Genomic DNA, 16,415 nt, shown 5'->3' with positions numbered 1-16,415 from the left:
ATAAAACAGGTGGGAAAACAGGTGGGAAAAGAGGCTGATAAAACTCAAAGAGGGAAAAACCTAGGAGTCAGAGGACAAAGAAGTAAAGAGAAAAAATAAAGAATTCTACAGGCCACACAGCCTTTGCCATCTCCTCACTGGGTCCTTCGCAATAACTCCCAATTCCATGTTGCACTCAGCTCTGAAAATAGATGCTAAGATGAGAGGTGAGCGCTGGGCCCAGCAGAGTCCTTCATGCCGAGGGAACCTCCTCTTGACAAATACACCAAAACCGCCAGTTGACCATAATTTTTAAAGGAAGGTTCTAGACAGACAGCAGTACCTGCCGTTGATGCTGGAGTATCTGCCTTGTGCTTCTGGAATTGTGAGGCAGGGAGTTTAGATTCTTTCATTACCTCTGATACACTAGAAATTTTTAGTGGACCAGGCTGAACCTTGGAAATAAAACACATTAAACATGTTAGATATAACACTGCTCCTAAAAAGCACACAGTAATTTGCAGTATTTCAAACGCCAAGTCCTTCCAGCTTTTAACATAAAATTAGCAGGGCTTCATAACATATGCAGTTTATCAAAGAAAAGTCATCATTACTAGAAAAATGCAACTCAAAAATTTCATTCCAAATGGCAAGTTCATATTTTATTAACAAAGGCTTCTCTTAGCACAAATAATCAAGTATATGTATGGTCTTCCCTTTAAGCACTATTCTTTTTACCTATTCAACAATGGGAATGCCATTTCTATTTTACTTTGTACATATTTATATTGTATTGACACTGTAAATACTGTGTCAGAAACAAAAACTGAATAAATATAAAAATCAGCTTGTGTTTCTTTGATCTCCAGGACTGATACAACTATACATCAATTTCTGAGTAATCCTTTTCTCGCTCCCAGTGCCTACCTGCCTTAGGCTTAAGGCACTATTTAAGGAAGACTATAAGAGCTGTGCTAGAAAAAAACTAATGAGCAAAAAAAAAAAAAAACAAAAAAAACAAAAAAAAACACACATTTATTTACCATCTATATTGCTTCCCTTTTTGTGAGAACCTGGCAAGTGGGTCTCAGATCAGAAATGGTTCTGAACTTTGCCATTAGGACAAACTAGGAATATTCCTTTAATTTCTAATGCAATGTTATAGCTGCTAAATCATGGGACATAAGCTCACTGTAACAAACACTTGGGTACATCAGCAGTGTGAGTTGCTCCTTCCCAGAGGGCTCAGGAAGACATCTGGTATATATCTGGCAAGCTGCACTGAATGACATATACAAAATATTTTTTCCAAAGTATTTCCAAGTTGAAAGACCCTTCTTGTATGAGCATTCCACAGTATAAACTGAAACACACACACACACACACACACACACACCCCTCTTACCGGCTTCTTTGGCACTGGAATACTATAAGGTGCAGAACCAAGAACCATCTCAAAGAGTTTGTCTGAGTAAGGTATGGTTTTCTCTACACTTTCCCGGAAATGGGAATCCCATTTTGCGTATAGAATAGTGCCACCAACACCTCCACCGACAAACAAAAGGCCAGCTCCAGCAACTTTGCCAGTGGTCAACCTACAAAGATACAGGAAGCACATTTACATTCCTTGGCTCTCCTACACCTGCTACCCAAGATCAATTTAGGAGACTCAAAACAACTCCATGCTAACATCTACTTGTCTGCCAGTGAGTCAGACCCCAGTGGCAAAGCTTATCACCGCGACAGAACATCACCTTTTCCTGATTTAACAAGTCTGCAATAAAAAAAAAAAAAAAAACTCATAGATAACTAAATTTTAAAAATAGTATATAAAGGATTAAGAATGAAGCAATGTACCCTTTAACACTTAAAACTCCATATATTCAAAATCATGCAATTTTCTTTAAACCCAAAAACCAACAATCATGACCTTTAAATAAAGGCTTCTCTCCCTTAAACATTGTGAAACATAAAATAAATCCTTTACAAAAGACAATATCAGGACCCGGCGGCGAGGCCTAGCAGCTCAAGTCCTTGCCTTGAACGCACCGGGATCCCATATGGGTACTGGTTCTAATCCCTGCAGCTCCACTTCCCATCCAGCTCCCTGCTTGTGGCCTGGGAAAGCAGTCAAGGACAGCCCAAAGCTTTGGGTCCCTGCACCCATGTGGAAGACCTGGAAGAAGTTCCTGGATCCTGGCTTTGAATGGGCATAGTACCCGCAGTTGTGTTCACTTGGGGAGTGAATCATCGGACGGAAAATCTTCCTCTCTGTCTCTCCTCCTCTCTGCATATCTGACTTCCCAATAAAAATAAAATAATTAAAAAAAAAAAAGTCAATATCAAGCAGAATACGTTTTCTACTTACGACATGCTGAGTTTTAGATACAAATCTATTTGCCATGGAACAAAATATAACACATGGGCTGGCATCCCCACTTGATGCTGTCTACTTATCAGGAAAGCAAAGGAGCGCCATAAGGTTTTCTCACCTGTAACTACAAAAGTCCTCCAGAAAGTGCCCTGAAGATACCACAGCAAAGCTCTAGTGCATGCCCCGTAGATAGAGCTGTGGACAACTATGACCATATCACAGGAAATGACACACACAGTTAAAAAGTTAAAAGCTGAGACATACTACATACCCAGAACTGCTTGAAGTTGAGTATCTACGGCATGATCGCAATGGACGGAGGACCAACTTCCCGCAGAGACAACTCTAAGGAGAGAACACCACAGTCAATGCAAATCAAGGAAATGTGGTGAACTTGCAACGTCAGCAAGGCAGAAGCAACACCTTTATTGTAAATCGCTTCTGTAAACAAAAATTATATTTTTTTCAGAAAACAATTTACTAAGAAACATGCTTAGATTCTTAGAAACAAGGATGCTCCCTGCATCAAGGTTCACAGCAAATTATTTTTAATATTTTTTAAAGATTATGAAAATATGAATAGTCAATACTTTTAAGCATCATACATGTGTACTATCGCTCAAATACAATTGGGTTTTGCCACATGCTTTACTTGGCAAGAAAAAAAAGGTAGTATCAAATGGCTATTTTACTAATTTAAATCTCTTAAGAATGACTCACAGAATCCAGTCAAATACAAGGCATTATATAGGCTACACATATCCATTCAAGTAAGAGACCCAACCTCAGCTTAATTCATTCAAAAAATTCCCAATCTCCCATCTGTAAGACAACTAAGTAGCCAGTTCCAAAAGTCACTCCTCCAGATCTACAAGTTCATTCTTGGTTAATTCCAGCATATGTATCGTTAGAGTAAAAACCAGCAATTTTAAGAAGACATTTTAATAGATGTGGTAAATGTTCATGTATAACCAGTCCACCGTTATACAACAGCATATATTTAAGGCAATGCTTTGTGACTTATTTTAATTGCACTAAATTATACAAATCCGGATTTCTTAATAATATGTGGATCCCTTAAATTAAGCAAATAAGTAATTAAACACTATTTGCAGAAGGTACTGATAAACTTGAAACCATTTATAGCTATCAACTTGAAATTTCGAACTGCACCAATTACAAAAAAACTTTTTTTACATCAAGTAGAATTCAAGCTGCAAGGGGAAAATGTTTTTGTCTGTGTTCCTTCATGAATCACAAGCTAAGGAACATCAGAGAAACACAAACTTCCTTTTCAAAGTACCTTTCAGGGAGCAGGCAGTTGGCCTAGCAGTGGAGACGCCCACATCCTCTATCAGAGTGCTTGAGTCTGATTCCCAAGGTGGGTTCCTGACTGTGGCTTCCTGCTAAGACAGCACGAAAGCACAGGTCATCCCCCAACTGGGCTGTCACTCACAGGGGAGATGTGTGTTGAATTCCTGTCTGTCTCCTGGTTCAGCCTGATCCAGCTCTGGGTCACTGCAGGAATCTGTGGAGCGAAACACTGGACACACGGGTTTTCTTAAAAGTAGAATTTGTCATGTTGACAAATACTACCAAATTAACCAAATTTCCCCCTTGTAATAACAGAGCATGGATTTTCCCCTATCTTTCCCAGCACACTATTATCTTTTTAATCACTGACAATCCGATAAATGAAAAGACGGTGTCTCAGTGTCATTTTAATTGTAATTCCTTTTATTATGATTGTATTCTTTTCAAACATTTTTTTCTTCTCTTTCTCAAACCTGTTAGGAAATTGAGATACACATATTTAAAATTTTATTGCCTTTTCTGTGACTTGCCAGGGTATCTTCTGTCCACTCTTTAAATTCGGTTGATCCTCTTAAAATTCCTTTGTCTACGCAATTTGTGTGTGTGTATTTTGACTAACTCATGTATCTGAAAGGCAGGGCAACAGAGAAAGAGAGAGAGAGAGAGAGAGATGTTCCACCCACTGGTTCACTCCCCAAATGGCCGTAACAGTCAGATCGGGAACAGGCCAAAGGCAGAAACCAAGAACTCTATCCTGATCTTCTAAATAAATGGGAGGGACTCAAGCACTTGGGTCATCAAGCACTTTTTTCCCAGTGTTGCATTAGAAGCAAGAGCAGCTGGGAGTGGAACTGGAACCAGGGCTCTGCAATGGGAGTTAGTGTGTGCCATGCCACCAGCCCCCTGTATTTACTACATCACATGTCCATAAAAAACTATAGCGTTTTTTTTATCTGGTTTGCAAAGTCTTCTGTTGAGTTTGTGATCTTCCCTTTACCTTTGGTCACAATAGTTTATGCCAGGCAGAAATGATTTTGTAAGTATGTGAGTTAAGTTTTCATCTGAAAGAGTGGCTTTTTAAAAGATCAATTTATTTAAACAGCAGCCTCACAGAGACTGAGAGTCAGAAAGCGAAAGATCTTCCATCTTCCAGGTCACTGCCCCCAGACACCTGCAGCAGCAGCAGGGACAGGCAAGGCCATACCAGGAGACGAAAACTCCATCCAATCTCTCACATGGGTGGCAGCAACCCAGGTCACTGAGCCATCAGCTAGTGCTTCTCAGGCAGTATCTTTTACAGCTGGAGCCCAACGATAGAACTAAAGTAAAAGCTAGAGAGAATCATTCCCAACAAAAGAACTAAGCTTTATTCAAGGAATCAACTAGACGTCTGTCTACCTATACTTAATAACTGTCATGCTGTATGCTTGTTTCTGCCTTCCTGAACCTAAGTGCGTGCGATGATTATCCTGTGCTTATGACCCTCATTAGATTCATAATACATAGGGAGCAGATAACTGGGTGTTTGTCTCAGTGCATTCAGTGCAGTTTTTTTTAATAAGGCAACTTATTTATTTGAAAGGCAGAGCAAGAACAGAGTAACAGAAGGAGATAACCCATCTGCTAGTTCATTCCCCAAATGCCCCCAGCAGCCAGGGCTAGGTCAAGCCAAAGCCAGGAGTTAGGAACTCCATCTGGATCTCCCACACTGGCAGCAGCAACCCAAGTACCTGAGCCAACACCTGCTCGCTCCCAAGGCCCATCAACAGGAAATTGGATTGGAAGCAGCGCAGAACCTGATCCAAGGCATTCTCAGAGAGGATGCAGGGATCCTGGGCTGTAGCCCAACACCTGCCCTGGTACACTGTCCTGAGGTCAAAAAGTAAAAGTACTAAGCAAGCAATAGCCTAGGGACCGCATTCAAGATGCTTTACTGCATTAGGATCTGGTTAAGATGACAAGATATTAGTTCTAACGAAGATGCTGTGACATAATCGGAATACAAAGGACCACTAAAGACGCCTAGGTAGTCATCGTTCAATATCCACAGCATTCAACCCAGTATTTGCAACTCAGATTGCAAATACTTGAAAAAACTATATGTGCACTAAACACACTAGGCTTTTTTGTAATCCCCTAAACAACATAGTATATCAACTCTTCAAACAGTGCTGGCACTGAGATGGGTATTGCAAGAAATCTAGAGAGGATTTAAAGTGTATAGATATGCACATAATCTGTGCCAACACTACACCATTTGTCATCTGAAGGGTTTTGGAATCAATCACTTGTGGACACTAAAGGACAACATGTGCACAAGGAATGGATGTCAGCTGCACCAAGGTACTGAATATATTTTCCCAAACAGAATGCAAAGTCTTGCATTCCTCTACCACATACTCTTCCAGAAACTTACTACTCCTCCATCAACAAAATGAGTTCTGGGGCCAGCATTATGGCCCAGCACATAAAGCTGCCAACTGCAGTGCAGGCATCCCATATAAACCCCAGCTGCTTCAGTTTGCATTCAGCTCCCTGCTAGTGCACCTGGGAAAGCAGTGGAGGATGGCCCAAGGACTTGGGCTCCTACACCCACCTGGAGACACCCAGAAGCTCCTGCCTTCAGACTGACCAGCAATGACCCACAACAGTACATATGCAGCAGAATAAACCAGCAGAGGAAAGATCTCAGTCTTTCCCCCTCTAATTCTTCCTTTCAAATTAAACAAATATATCATTAAAAAAAAAATAGTTCCATGTACCCTTCCCTTAAACAAGGCAGGTCCTCATTACCAACACAGCATTAGAGAGCAAAGTGATATTCTGTACTCTCTACTTAAGATACAGAGAGAAGTTTCTGCCTGGTTGTCTCTCCTCTCACTTGCAACCCTGCTGTTCAACTGTGACAAAGCCCAGACACATGAAGACGCCACATACTGGTGTTCCAGCCAACAGTCCTTACTGAGGTGGCAGCTGCAGGCAGTATCAAGTGTCCACCATGAATAAAGAATTTTTGGCGAGGACTCTAGCCCAGCTACTGTCTGACAACATCATTTACAGGTCACAGAGCAAGAATTGCCCAGCTGAGTCCAGGCAACTACTGGAACTCAATGAGGCAAAAACAGTTATTTTATTCAAAGTTTAAAGTGACTTCTTAAACAGTTAATTACAGCAGTATCTTTTTCAAGAACAGAATGAAGCTTTTTTGATGGACTTTCATTCTCTGCAGTTAAATTCTGAATTGAAATTTAAATATAATTGCAATTTATTTCTGGATATTTGGATAAATGGAATCATACATTCACAATGTTTTCAAGGTTCATTTACATGGTAATGGATCATGTACTTCATTTCCTTTTACGGCTAAATACAGTACTGCATAACATAGATATCTTTTTTAAGATTTATTTATTTTTATTGAAAAGTCAGATATACAGAGAGGAGCAGAGACAGAGAGGAAGATCTTCCATCTGATGATTCACTCCCTTAGTGACTGCAACGGCTGGTGCTGCACCAATCCGAAGCCAGAAGCCAGGAACTTCCTCAAGGTCTCCCACATGGGTGCAGGCTCCCAAGGCTTTAGGCTGTCCTTGACTGCTTTCCCAGGTCACAAGCAAGGAGATGGATGGGAAGTGGAGCTGCCAGGATTAGAATCGGTGCCCATATGGGATCCTGGCGTGTTCAAAGCAAGGACTTTAGCTACTAGGCCACCATGCCGGGCCCTGAATATCTTTTTTATTTTGCCTAACCATCATGATGGACAGCTGGGGTGTTGCCACTTCTGACTGCTGAAAGCAGTGCTGCTATGAACCACCACCTGCACATTTTATTTAGGAGCCACTTTCCATTCTTGTGGTGAGCAGCTGCAACATCTCATGGGAATTCTATGGCAATACGAAGGGAGAGCCAGCCCAGCAACCATACACAGTATCCACATCATCTTTCATTCAACACTGTATGAGGATTCCAAATTTTTTATGTCCTCACCAATGCTTGTTATTTTTTTCTGTTTAAAAGTTGTTGTCGGGCCCAGCGCGGTGGCGCAGTGGTTAAGGTCCTCGCCTTGCACACCCGGGATCCCATATGGGCACCAGTTCTATCCCGGCAGCCCCGCTTCCCTTCCAGCTCCCTTCCTGTGGCCCGGGAAAGCAGTCGAGGACGGCCCAAAGCTTTGGGACCCTGCACCCGCAGGGAAGAGGCTCCTGGCTTCGGATCGGCATAGCATCGGCCCGCTGCACTCACTTGGGGAGTGAATCATCGGACGGAGGATCTTCCTCTCTGTCTCTCCTCCTCTCTGTATATCCGCCTTTCCAATAAAAATTTTTAAAAAAATCTTTAACAAAAAGTTGTTTGTCATTTTAAAGGAGAAATGTGAAAGCTCTCCCAGACACTGATTCACTCTACAATGGACACAACCAAGGCCAGAAGCCAAGAACTCAACGACGGCTCCTCACACAGGTGGCAGGAACCTAATCACTTGATCCAAAATTCCTGCCCACCAGGGTCAAATCCAGGTAGTCCAATGTGGGATGCAGATACCTCAGCTGGCATCATAAACACCAGGCCAAAGACTTGCCTCTATTTCCTCTTTTCATTAACATTCTGAGTGGATGTGAACCAGGTATCTCACAGTGGCTTTAATTTGTTTTTCCTCATGCCAAAAGACTCTTTCCCCACGTGTCTCTGCAATTTCTCTTCTGGGTAAATAACTATTCAAGTCCTTTGCCTATTTGTATTAGGGCTGTCTTTTGTTAATTATAGGAATTCTCCACATACTCTGGATATTAGATTCTTACCAGATAAACAATTTGAAAATTCTCTTTTCATCCTTTTGAATGCTCTTTGATGCATGAATTTTTTTTTTTGTTTTTAAAGATTTATTTTTATTGGAAAGGAAGATTTACAAGGAATAAAAAACAAAGATCTTCCATCTGCTGGTTCACTCCTCTGTTGATTAGCAGGGAACTGGATCAGAGGTAGGTAGAGTTACCAGGACTTGAACCAGCAGGCAGATGGCATGCAGGCATCACAAGCAGCACTCAACAGGCTATGCCACAATACCAGTCCCAAGCCATACCCTGCATGACCTAAATATCCTATTTCAACACACAAAATACTGGCTATTCCTTAGTTCTAGAATTCCTTTTCATTAACAAGGCCCTATGACGTAGGAAAGCAACATCAGTTCAAACCATTTCTTTTTACTTAAAGATCTATTTTATTTATTTGAAAAGCAGAGTTTCAGAGAGAGAGATGAGTTTTCCATCCACTGGTCCACTGCTCCAGTGGCTGCAACAGAGTGGTGGGTCAGGCTGAAGCCAGGAGTCAGGAGCTTCCTCTGGGTAGCCCAGGTGGGTGCAGGGACCCAAGTACTTGGGCCATCCTCCACTGCCTTTCCAATCCATTAGCATGGTGCTGGATCAGAAGTACAGCAGCTGGGACTAAAATTCGTGACCACATGAAATACCAGTCCTACAAGCAACAGCTTAACCTGCTGCATCACAGCACAGGTTCTCAAAGCAATTCACTTTAATAACCTTGCAATAAGGGTTATAAGGTTAGCAGTGCTACTTACAATCCTACATAAACAGCTTTTTAAAAAACAAGCCTTGAACCACTGCGCAATAGCCTAATGGCTAGGTTAAAGTCATCGCCTTGAACGCGCCCGGGATCCCATATAAGTGCCAGTTCGTATCTCTGCCACTTCACTTCCCATACAGTTTTCTGCTTGTGGCCTGGGAAAGCAGTAAAGGATAGCCCAAAGCCTTGGGACCCTGAACTTATGTGGGAAACCTAGAAGAGGTTCCTGGCTTCAGATAAGCTCAGCTCCATCCATTGCAGCCACTTGGGGAGTAAATCAGCAGACGGAAGATCTTCCTCTCTGTCTCTCCTCCTGTGTATCTGACTTTCCAATAAAAATAAATCCTTTAAAAAAAAAAAAAAAAACACTGGGCTCGGCACGATAGGGCAGTGGATAAGGTCCTTGCCTTGCACGCCCAGGATCCCATATGGGTGCCGGTTCTAATCCCAGCAGCTCCACTTCCCATCCAGCTCCCTGCCTGTGGCCCTGGAAAGCAGTCGAGGACGGCCCAAGGCTTTGGGACGCTGCACCCGTGTGGGAGACCCGGAAGAGGCTCCTGGCTTCGGACCAGCATAGCATCAACCGTTGCGCTCACTTGGGGAGTGAATCATCAGACAGAAGATCTTCCTCTCTCTGTCTCTCCTCCTCTCTGTATATCTGACTTTCTGATAAAAATAAAATAAATCTTAAAAAAAAAAACACTGCGTATTAAAATAAACTTGAGAGGGCTACGTTAGTCTGACAGCCTAGGCCCTGAAACCCAATCCTCACATCAATCCTCACAGTGCTGACACTAAGAAGACTGCAAATGGGACTGGGCAATAAACTAAGCACCAGACTCCTGAGAGTTACTTCTGGAGAAGAACAATTCATTTTTATCAAATATTGTCATGTAGCAAATGCCCTGACACAAAAGTAGATGCCATCCATAATGGTTTACTGTGCCAATTTCATAGACATTTCTATATGAGACTAACATTGAACCTGGTGAAATCTGAGCAAAACACTGTCCTCCATAAAATGGGCAGGCTTCCTCTAGCCAGTCAAGGCCCTGAGTGGGACAAGCAGCCAGAGGGGACTGTCCAGGAGATGGCCGTCACACTATGAGGGTACTTTGTGTTTGTTTAAAACAGAGGAGATAAAGATCACACAGATAAAGATCTTCCATTCATTGGTTCACCCCCCAAATAGCCACAAAAACTGAAGATGAGCAGATCGGAAGCCAGGAGCCAGGGCCCTCTTCCAGGTCTCCCACACAGGTGAAGGATCTAAAGCTTTGGCCATCCTTGACTACTCTCCCAGGCCACAAGCAGGGAGCTGGACAGGGAGTGGAACAGCCAGGACATGAACTGACACCAAATGGGATCCCAGTGCTTGCAAGGTAAAGAGTTAATCATGGAGCCATAGCGCCGGGCCCTGTTAGGACATTTTCTACTCTGCTGGGGTTCTAGGCCACTGGCCTGTACACTGAACCTGCCCCAGTGCTCTCCTAGATCTCAAGCCTACCCGCGCATTCTGTAGATTCTGCGCCTGCCAACTTCCAGACCTTCAGGAGCCAAATTTCCCTTGGAACAGATCTGAGTGTGTGAGTGCATATCCCACAGGCTCTGTTTCCTTGGAGGACTCCGACTGACATATCACTGGAGCTTCCAAAATTTCCAGGGTGGACAGGAGAATTCACATCTACTCACAGGTTTTGAGAAAAAAATTATGCAACGATTTCTAACATATCACAAATATTTACTAAGCCTCTAACAGGAGTCAGAGACTACTGCCAGTACTAAAATATAAGTTTGAACAATAGAGTCTGTTCCTCTTTTGGGACTTAGATTTTTATATAGATATATTATTTTATTTTACCTGAGAAAGAATAAGTGAAACTGTGTGTATGCAAGAACACACGCAAATGTGCCTAACAGCACCCCCAGCCACTGAGTCATTCCCTGAATCCCACGACAGCCAGAAGTGGAGCAAGGCTGGGAGCTGGGAATGCAGTCCTTATCTCCCTGTGGGTGGCAGGTGCCCAGTGACTTGAGCCATCACTGCCTCCGGGGTGGCCATCAGCAGTTAGTCAGGAGACAGAGCTGAGCCATTAACCTGAAATGGGGCGCAGCCATACTGACTACCAGACGAACCTTCTGCATGGCACACACAGTGAATGCACATTACAACATAGGCAGTGCTGAGAGCTACAAAGGAAAACAAAGTAGGCAAGGGTGAAATGGAGTAACTCAAGGAAGCAGCCTAAGTTTTATTTTAGATAACGAACCCCTCTCTGAAAAGGTAGTATTTGAGAAAACATATGAATGGAATAAGGCAAGCAAAAACATGTGGGAAGAGCCTGGGACGAAATAAACAGCAAACAAAAAGAGAGGAACAGAATGAGGCCAAACAGAAAAATGAGATATGAAAACAGCCAGATCATGAAGGGCCTGAGGGTATGTATCCTGAACACACTGGGATGCCACTGAAGAACATATGTCTGCTTATTTCAATATCTGTGCAAGCAGCAGAAAACAGTCTGGATATAGATGTATGGCTTCCAGGCCTGCTGCAGAAGTCTAGCAGCTACAGCCCTAGCCTTTCACATGCTAGGCTCTCGTAATGTGCGCAGGTTCATGTCCCAGTGGCTCCACTCCCCATCCAGATCCCTGCTTGTGGCCTGAGAAGGCAGCAGAAGACAGTCCAAAGCTTTGGGACCCTGCACCTACATAGGAAACTGGGAAGAGGCTCCTGGCTTTGGATTGCCTCAGCTCTGGCCACTGCAGTTACTTAGGGAGTGAATCAGCAGACGGAAGGTCTTTCACCGTCTCTCCATTCTGTAAAACTGCCTTTCCAATTTAAAAAAAAAAAAAAAACATGGCTTCAATATGCTTTTGTGTTTGAGAGGTGTGGTGCATGCACGTGCGTACATAAACCCTACAGCTCCCACCTACAGGCCCACTCCCCAGACGCTCAAGCAGCAGCAGGGCTAGGGCTAGACCAGTGAGAGCCAGGAGCTGGAAACTGGATGATCTCCCCCCAGAGTGGAAGAAACTCAACACCCCGTTACCAGGCCTGCCTCCCAGGGTCTCCCTTGAAGGGAACCTGAGTCAGGGGCCAGGGCCTGGGCCAGAAACAGGCATCCACACCACTGGAACACTACTCCAGGACTGCTTTCTGAAAAGCCTTGTATATTTGAAACTTACTCTAGGAACAAACAGTAAAAGCACACAATATTTAGGAAGATGGAGCTTAAGGAAATGGAAGATGCTGACACGAGGAACACTACAGATCAGTTTGATTCCAAAATGAAATGACAACTTAGGAATCTGAACACAAAGCTAAAAAGCAAACATTGCAGTCATCTGTTTAGTTAGTAATACTCTGAGAGTCTGTGTCTTCCTAAGTCAGCCGTACATGAAGCAGGAAAGGAACACTTGTGAAACACACACACACACACACACACACACACACACACACACACACACACAGAGGGAAGATGCTGACTCAGCAAACAAGGAGCAAAATGAAGGGCTAGGTTAGATGAAACCCAAGAGACTACAGGATAGAAGCCAAAATTACCAAGAGTGTCACAAACCAGCATCAAGTGTACAGCAGAACTGAGAGCCAGAGAAGGGCTCACGGTTTAGTGCAGACTTTTTTTTTTAAGATTTGTTTATTTTATTGGAAAGGCAGATATACAGAGAGAAGAGACAGAGAGGAAGATTTTCCGTGGGATGATTCACTCCCCAAGTGGCCACAACAGCTGGTGCTGTGCCGATCCGAAGCCAGGAGCCAGGAACTTCTTTCCCGGTCTCCTACCCGGGTGCAGGGTCCCAAAGCTTTGGGCCATCCTCAACTACTTTCCCAGGCCACAAGCAGGGAGCTGGATGGCAAGTGGAGCTGCCAAGATTAGAACCGGTGCCCATATGGGATCCCAGCACGTTCAAGGCAAGGACTTTAACCATTATGCTATCACGCTGGGCCCTAGTGCAGACTTTCAATCCGTTCTATTCCTGTGTCCTAATGACAACAGCTGAGAGGTGTCCCAGGTGAGCCTGGCCTAATGACACACAATGTTGACCTCCTGGTCTAGCCATCAGAGATCCTCAAGTCAGACAGACAAGCTCCTGGTAGCCTGCCAAGGAGGCAAAGGGCCACAGCATGAGTGGTTGGGGGAACACCAGCAACCCCCGGAAGCCGATAGCTGCGGCTGGCAAGAGCTAGCCAGGACGCTGGAAAAGCCGGCAGCCCTGTGCTATCACGGAGGAAACTCGGCCAACAAGCGGCAGGATCTCAGAGAAGCCTGACAGCCCAACGAAAACCACATCACAGCCCAGACTGACGACAGCCTTGTGCGTCCTGACAGGGAACGTGGATCATCCACGCCCAAATTCCTCTCCTACAGAAAACAGTCAGTCACCATTGCTGGATGAGCTATGAAACGTCTGAAAGTTGTTACTTGCAGACCGCTCCTTCTATCACAGAAACCCACAAGGAGAGAAACTTGGAAAAAAACAAAGTCTGACTCCAATGATCTCTCACTATGCACCCCCCACACGCTTTAAGGATTCTGTTCAGACTTCTTACACTCTGTTTTGCAACACATCCTGCCAAAATAGCAATTAGCTGAACAGCGGGAGCGTCAGAAGTTCGTTCATTTGCAGTTCTTAAAAAAAAAAATAGTTACTTTGGCAAAAATGTCAAGTACAAGAAACTGGGTGTCCAGGCTTTCAGGGCGTCACTCCCGGTTGCGAATGGAGACAGAAGCCCCGAGAGGACTGAGCACAAGGTCAGGCCACTCCTGCCTCCCTGCCCCAGGAACCAAAAACCTGGCACCAGTTCACAGGTGTGCTCAGTTTCGAGCAAGCCGTCAAGTCCCTCCGCCATCAGCACAACCTTGACCCCTCGTGGAGGATGCAGCGCGCTCCGCTGGGAACTGTAGTTCTCCCGCTCGACCTTCACGCGCCCAACCGGCCACCAGGCGGCCAGCGGCCGGCGATTGGGCCGGGGCTCGGGCAGCGCGGTTCCGATTGGACGTCGCGGCTCCAGGGCCGCGCCTCGCCCCGGCCTCGCCCCGAGCCCCCCGAGTCCGCCCGGACCCCCAGGGAGCCGCCCCGGGCGCTCGCGTCCAGTCCTGCCCAGAGGGCGGCCAGCGGACGTCCGCTCGGGCCCAGGCAGCGCCCACGCCCCCGGCGCCGGCCGGCCGCTCCCTCACGCGCCCCCAGCTCACCTGGGCGGCGGCGGCGGTCACGCCGGACAACTGACAGGCCCGCAGCATCTCGGCCGAATGGACGGCGCTCGCGGAGGGTGCCAGAGCAGCCGCGGCGGCGCGAGGAGCGCAGGGCGTGTGTGCGTCAGCGCGTGCGTCCGTGCGTGCCCCAGCGGAGCTGCGGCGGCGGCTTGAGAGCGCCGGGCGCACAGGAAGCCCACGCACGCCACTGCGCACGCGCGGCTCGCGGCTGTCAGCGAATGGGCCCCGCCGTCCGCCGCGATGGGTGGGAAGGAAGCGGGAAGAGTGGATTCTCCTTCCGGGTCGCGCTGAGGCGCCGGCTTCGTTTGCTGTGTAGATGAATGAGATGACTGGACGGACAGGACCAGCCGTGAAGGCGTCTGGGATCAGGTCCTCGATACCGCGCGGGAAACAGTGATCCTGAACGTCTCTGCCAGATACTTTATGGGCAGCAATCAAGGGCACCAAAGTCATGTAAACAATGGATTCGCCTCCGTTTGAAACCGTCCTTGCTCTAGACTGCAGAGAGTTGGTGCAGGACGTGTCATTCATATACCTGATTAATGGCAGAAAGGGGGTATATATATATATTATATATATATATGCCTCCATAAGCTTAGGCACCTTCCTAAGATTAAACCATAAGGCCTTCTCAAGTTTTTATTGTAAGGAATTTTGGCGACCCTCTAAGTGTTGTGTGGGAAGACACATTTCTCGGGGCAGAGGCACTGTTCAAACTAGTCCGCCAAGTGTGTAACTGAAACAGCACAGAATGTCGAACACTATTTATGCTCTGTATATACTCCAGGACAGTGTGACTACTATTAATATCTGGCCTGCAAGGTCATAGCAACTAAATAGCTTGTCCACATTCTATGGTATTTGCAAAGCAAGTTGATTACAATATGATACTCCCCGGAGGTAGGCTGCTATGGCCCACCATCTATAAAACAGAGAAGTAAATCTAAAATGTAATATGAGGGGAGGCTGGGGCAGTAGCCCAACAGGCTAATCCTCTACCTGCAAGTGCTGGATCATGTCTCAGCTGCCCCACTTCCCATCCAGCTCCCTGCTTGTGGCCTGGGAAGGCAGTTGAGGATGGCCCAAAGCCTTGAGAGCTTGCACCGGCGTGGGAGACCCAGAAGGGGCTCCTGGCTCTTGGCTTCGGAACAGTGCAGTTGAGTGAACCAGTGGATGGAAAATCTTGTCTTTCCTTCTCTCTGTGAATCTGCTTTTTAAATTTTAAAGAAAATCTGAAATCCAACAGTTCTTGCATAATTGTAGAATCCCAAATACTGCCCCAACACCTAGCAGCCAATCACTGGCACTTGATGGTGAAGGGAAGCAGGGCATTCACACAGGCAAAGCACCAGGCAGTTGAGGCATCATTTAATATCTGAAAGGTTAAGGTAAGAGATCTTACACAGTCAACTTTTGTTTGGAAGCTATGTGTTCATCCCAGTGCAAGTCCATGATTGGTCAACAGTGCTCCTGGCCCTCTAACTGGCTGATGATAGGCTGTTAACATCCTTTTGTGAATTTTGATGATGTCAAAGTGGGCTCAGGTCACTGGAGGCTTTGTGCAAGTGGTTGTTTTTTGTTCCAGGCTGGGTTCCAGTCTGGAGTTCCAATCTTAAGACAGTACCAAACAGGAGGATGTTCTCTGGAGAGGAGCTAAATGATCCCAGTCGGGCAGCGGGGACTAGTAGAATCAGCTGAAACCATGCACCACTGCCTTGGGGGAGTGAGTTGATTTTAATGAGGTTAATGTGACATTGTGGAAGCAGCTCAACAAGAAGACCCGGGAGACTAGAGTGTGATAGTATCTAGTACTGACCTCAAACACAGTATTTAGGGGTTCAGATTCATAATTACATTGCAGTCTATTTCATATCTTTATCATCCAACAGCCTCCAGAGCAGTCCCCAGTTTTCTTCAGTAATATTAGCAAT

At 45.4% G+C, this 16,415-nt stretch overlaps 1 protein-coding gene across 2 annotated transcripts in view; it reads right to left on the bottom strand.

Moving 5' to 3' along the window:
* IMMT (inner membrane mitochondrial protein) overlaps window positions 1-14,579 on the bottom strand; it is a 34,125-nt gene extending 19,546 nt beyond the window's left edge. For both annotated transcript variants that reach the window (XM_040993582.1, XM_040993583.1), the window contains exons 1-4: window positions 14,464-14,579; window positions 2,625-2,698; window positions 1,385-1,574; window positions 323-434 (exon numbers count right to left, since the gene is read on the bottom strand). In XM_040993582.1, coding sequence (XP_040849516.1) covers window positions 323-434; window positions 1,385-1,574; window positions 2,625-2,698; window positions 14,464-14,511 — 424 coding nt within the window. In that variant the 5' untranslated portion in view covers window positions 14,512-14,579. The remainder of the gene's footprint in view (window positions 1-322; window positions 435-1,384; window positions 1,575-2,624; window positions 2,699-14,463) is intronic.
* Between the last annotated feature and the right edge of the window lie 1,836 nt (window positions 14,580-16,415).

The sequence above is a fragment of the Ochotona curzoniae genome, unplaced genomic scaffold (genome assembly GCF_017591425.1).
Source record: "Ochotona curzoniae isolate NIBS_2020 unplaced genomic scaffold, NIBS_Ocur_1.0 contig_883, whole genome shotgun sequence".
NCBI classification, from domain to species: Eukaryota; Metazoa; Chordata; class Mammalia; order Lagomorpha; family Ochotonidae; genus Ochotona; species Ochotona curzoniae.
The sequence above is the reverse complement of the archived record's forward strand: the minus strand, read 5'-3'. Positions and strand labels throughout refer to the sequence as shown.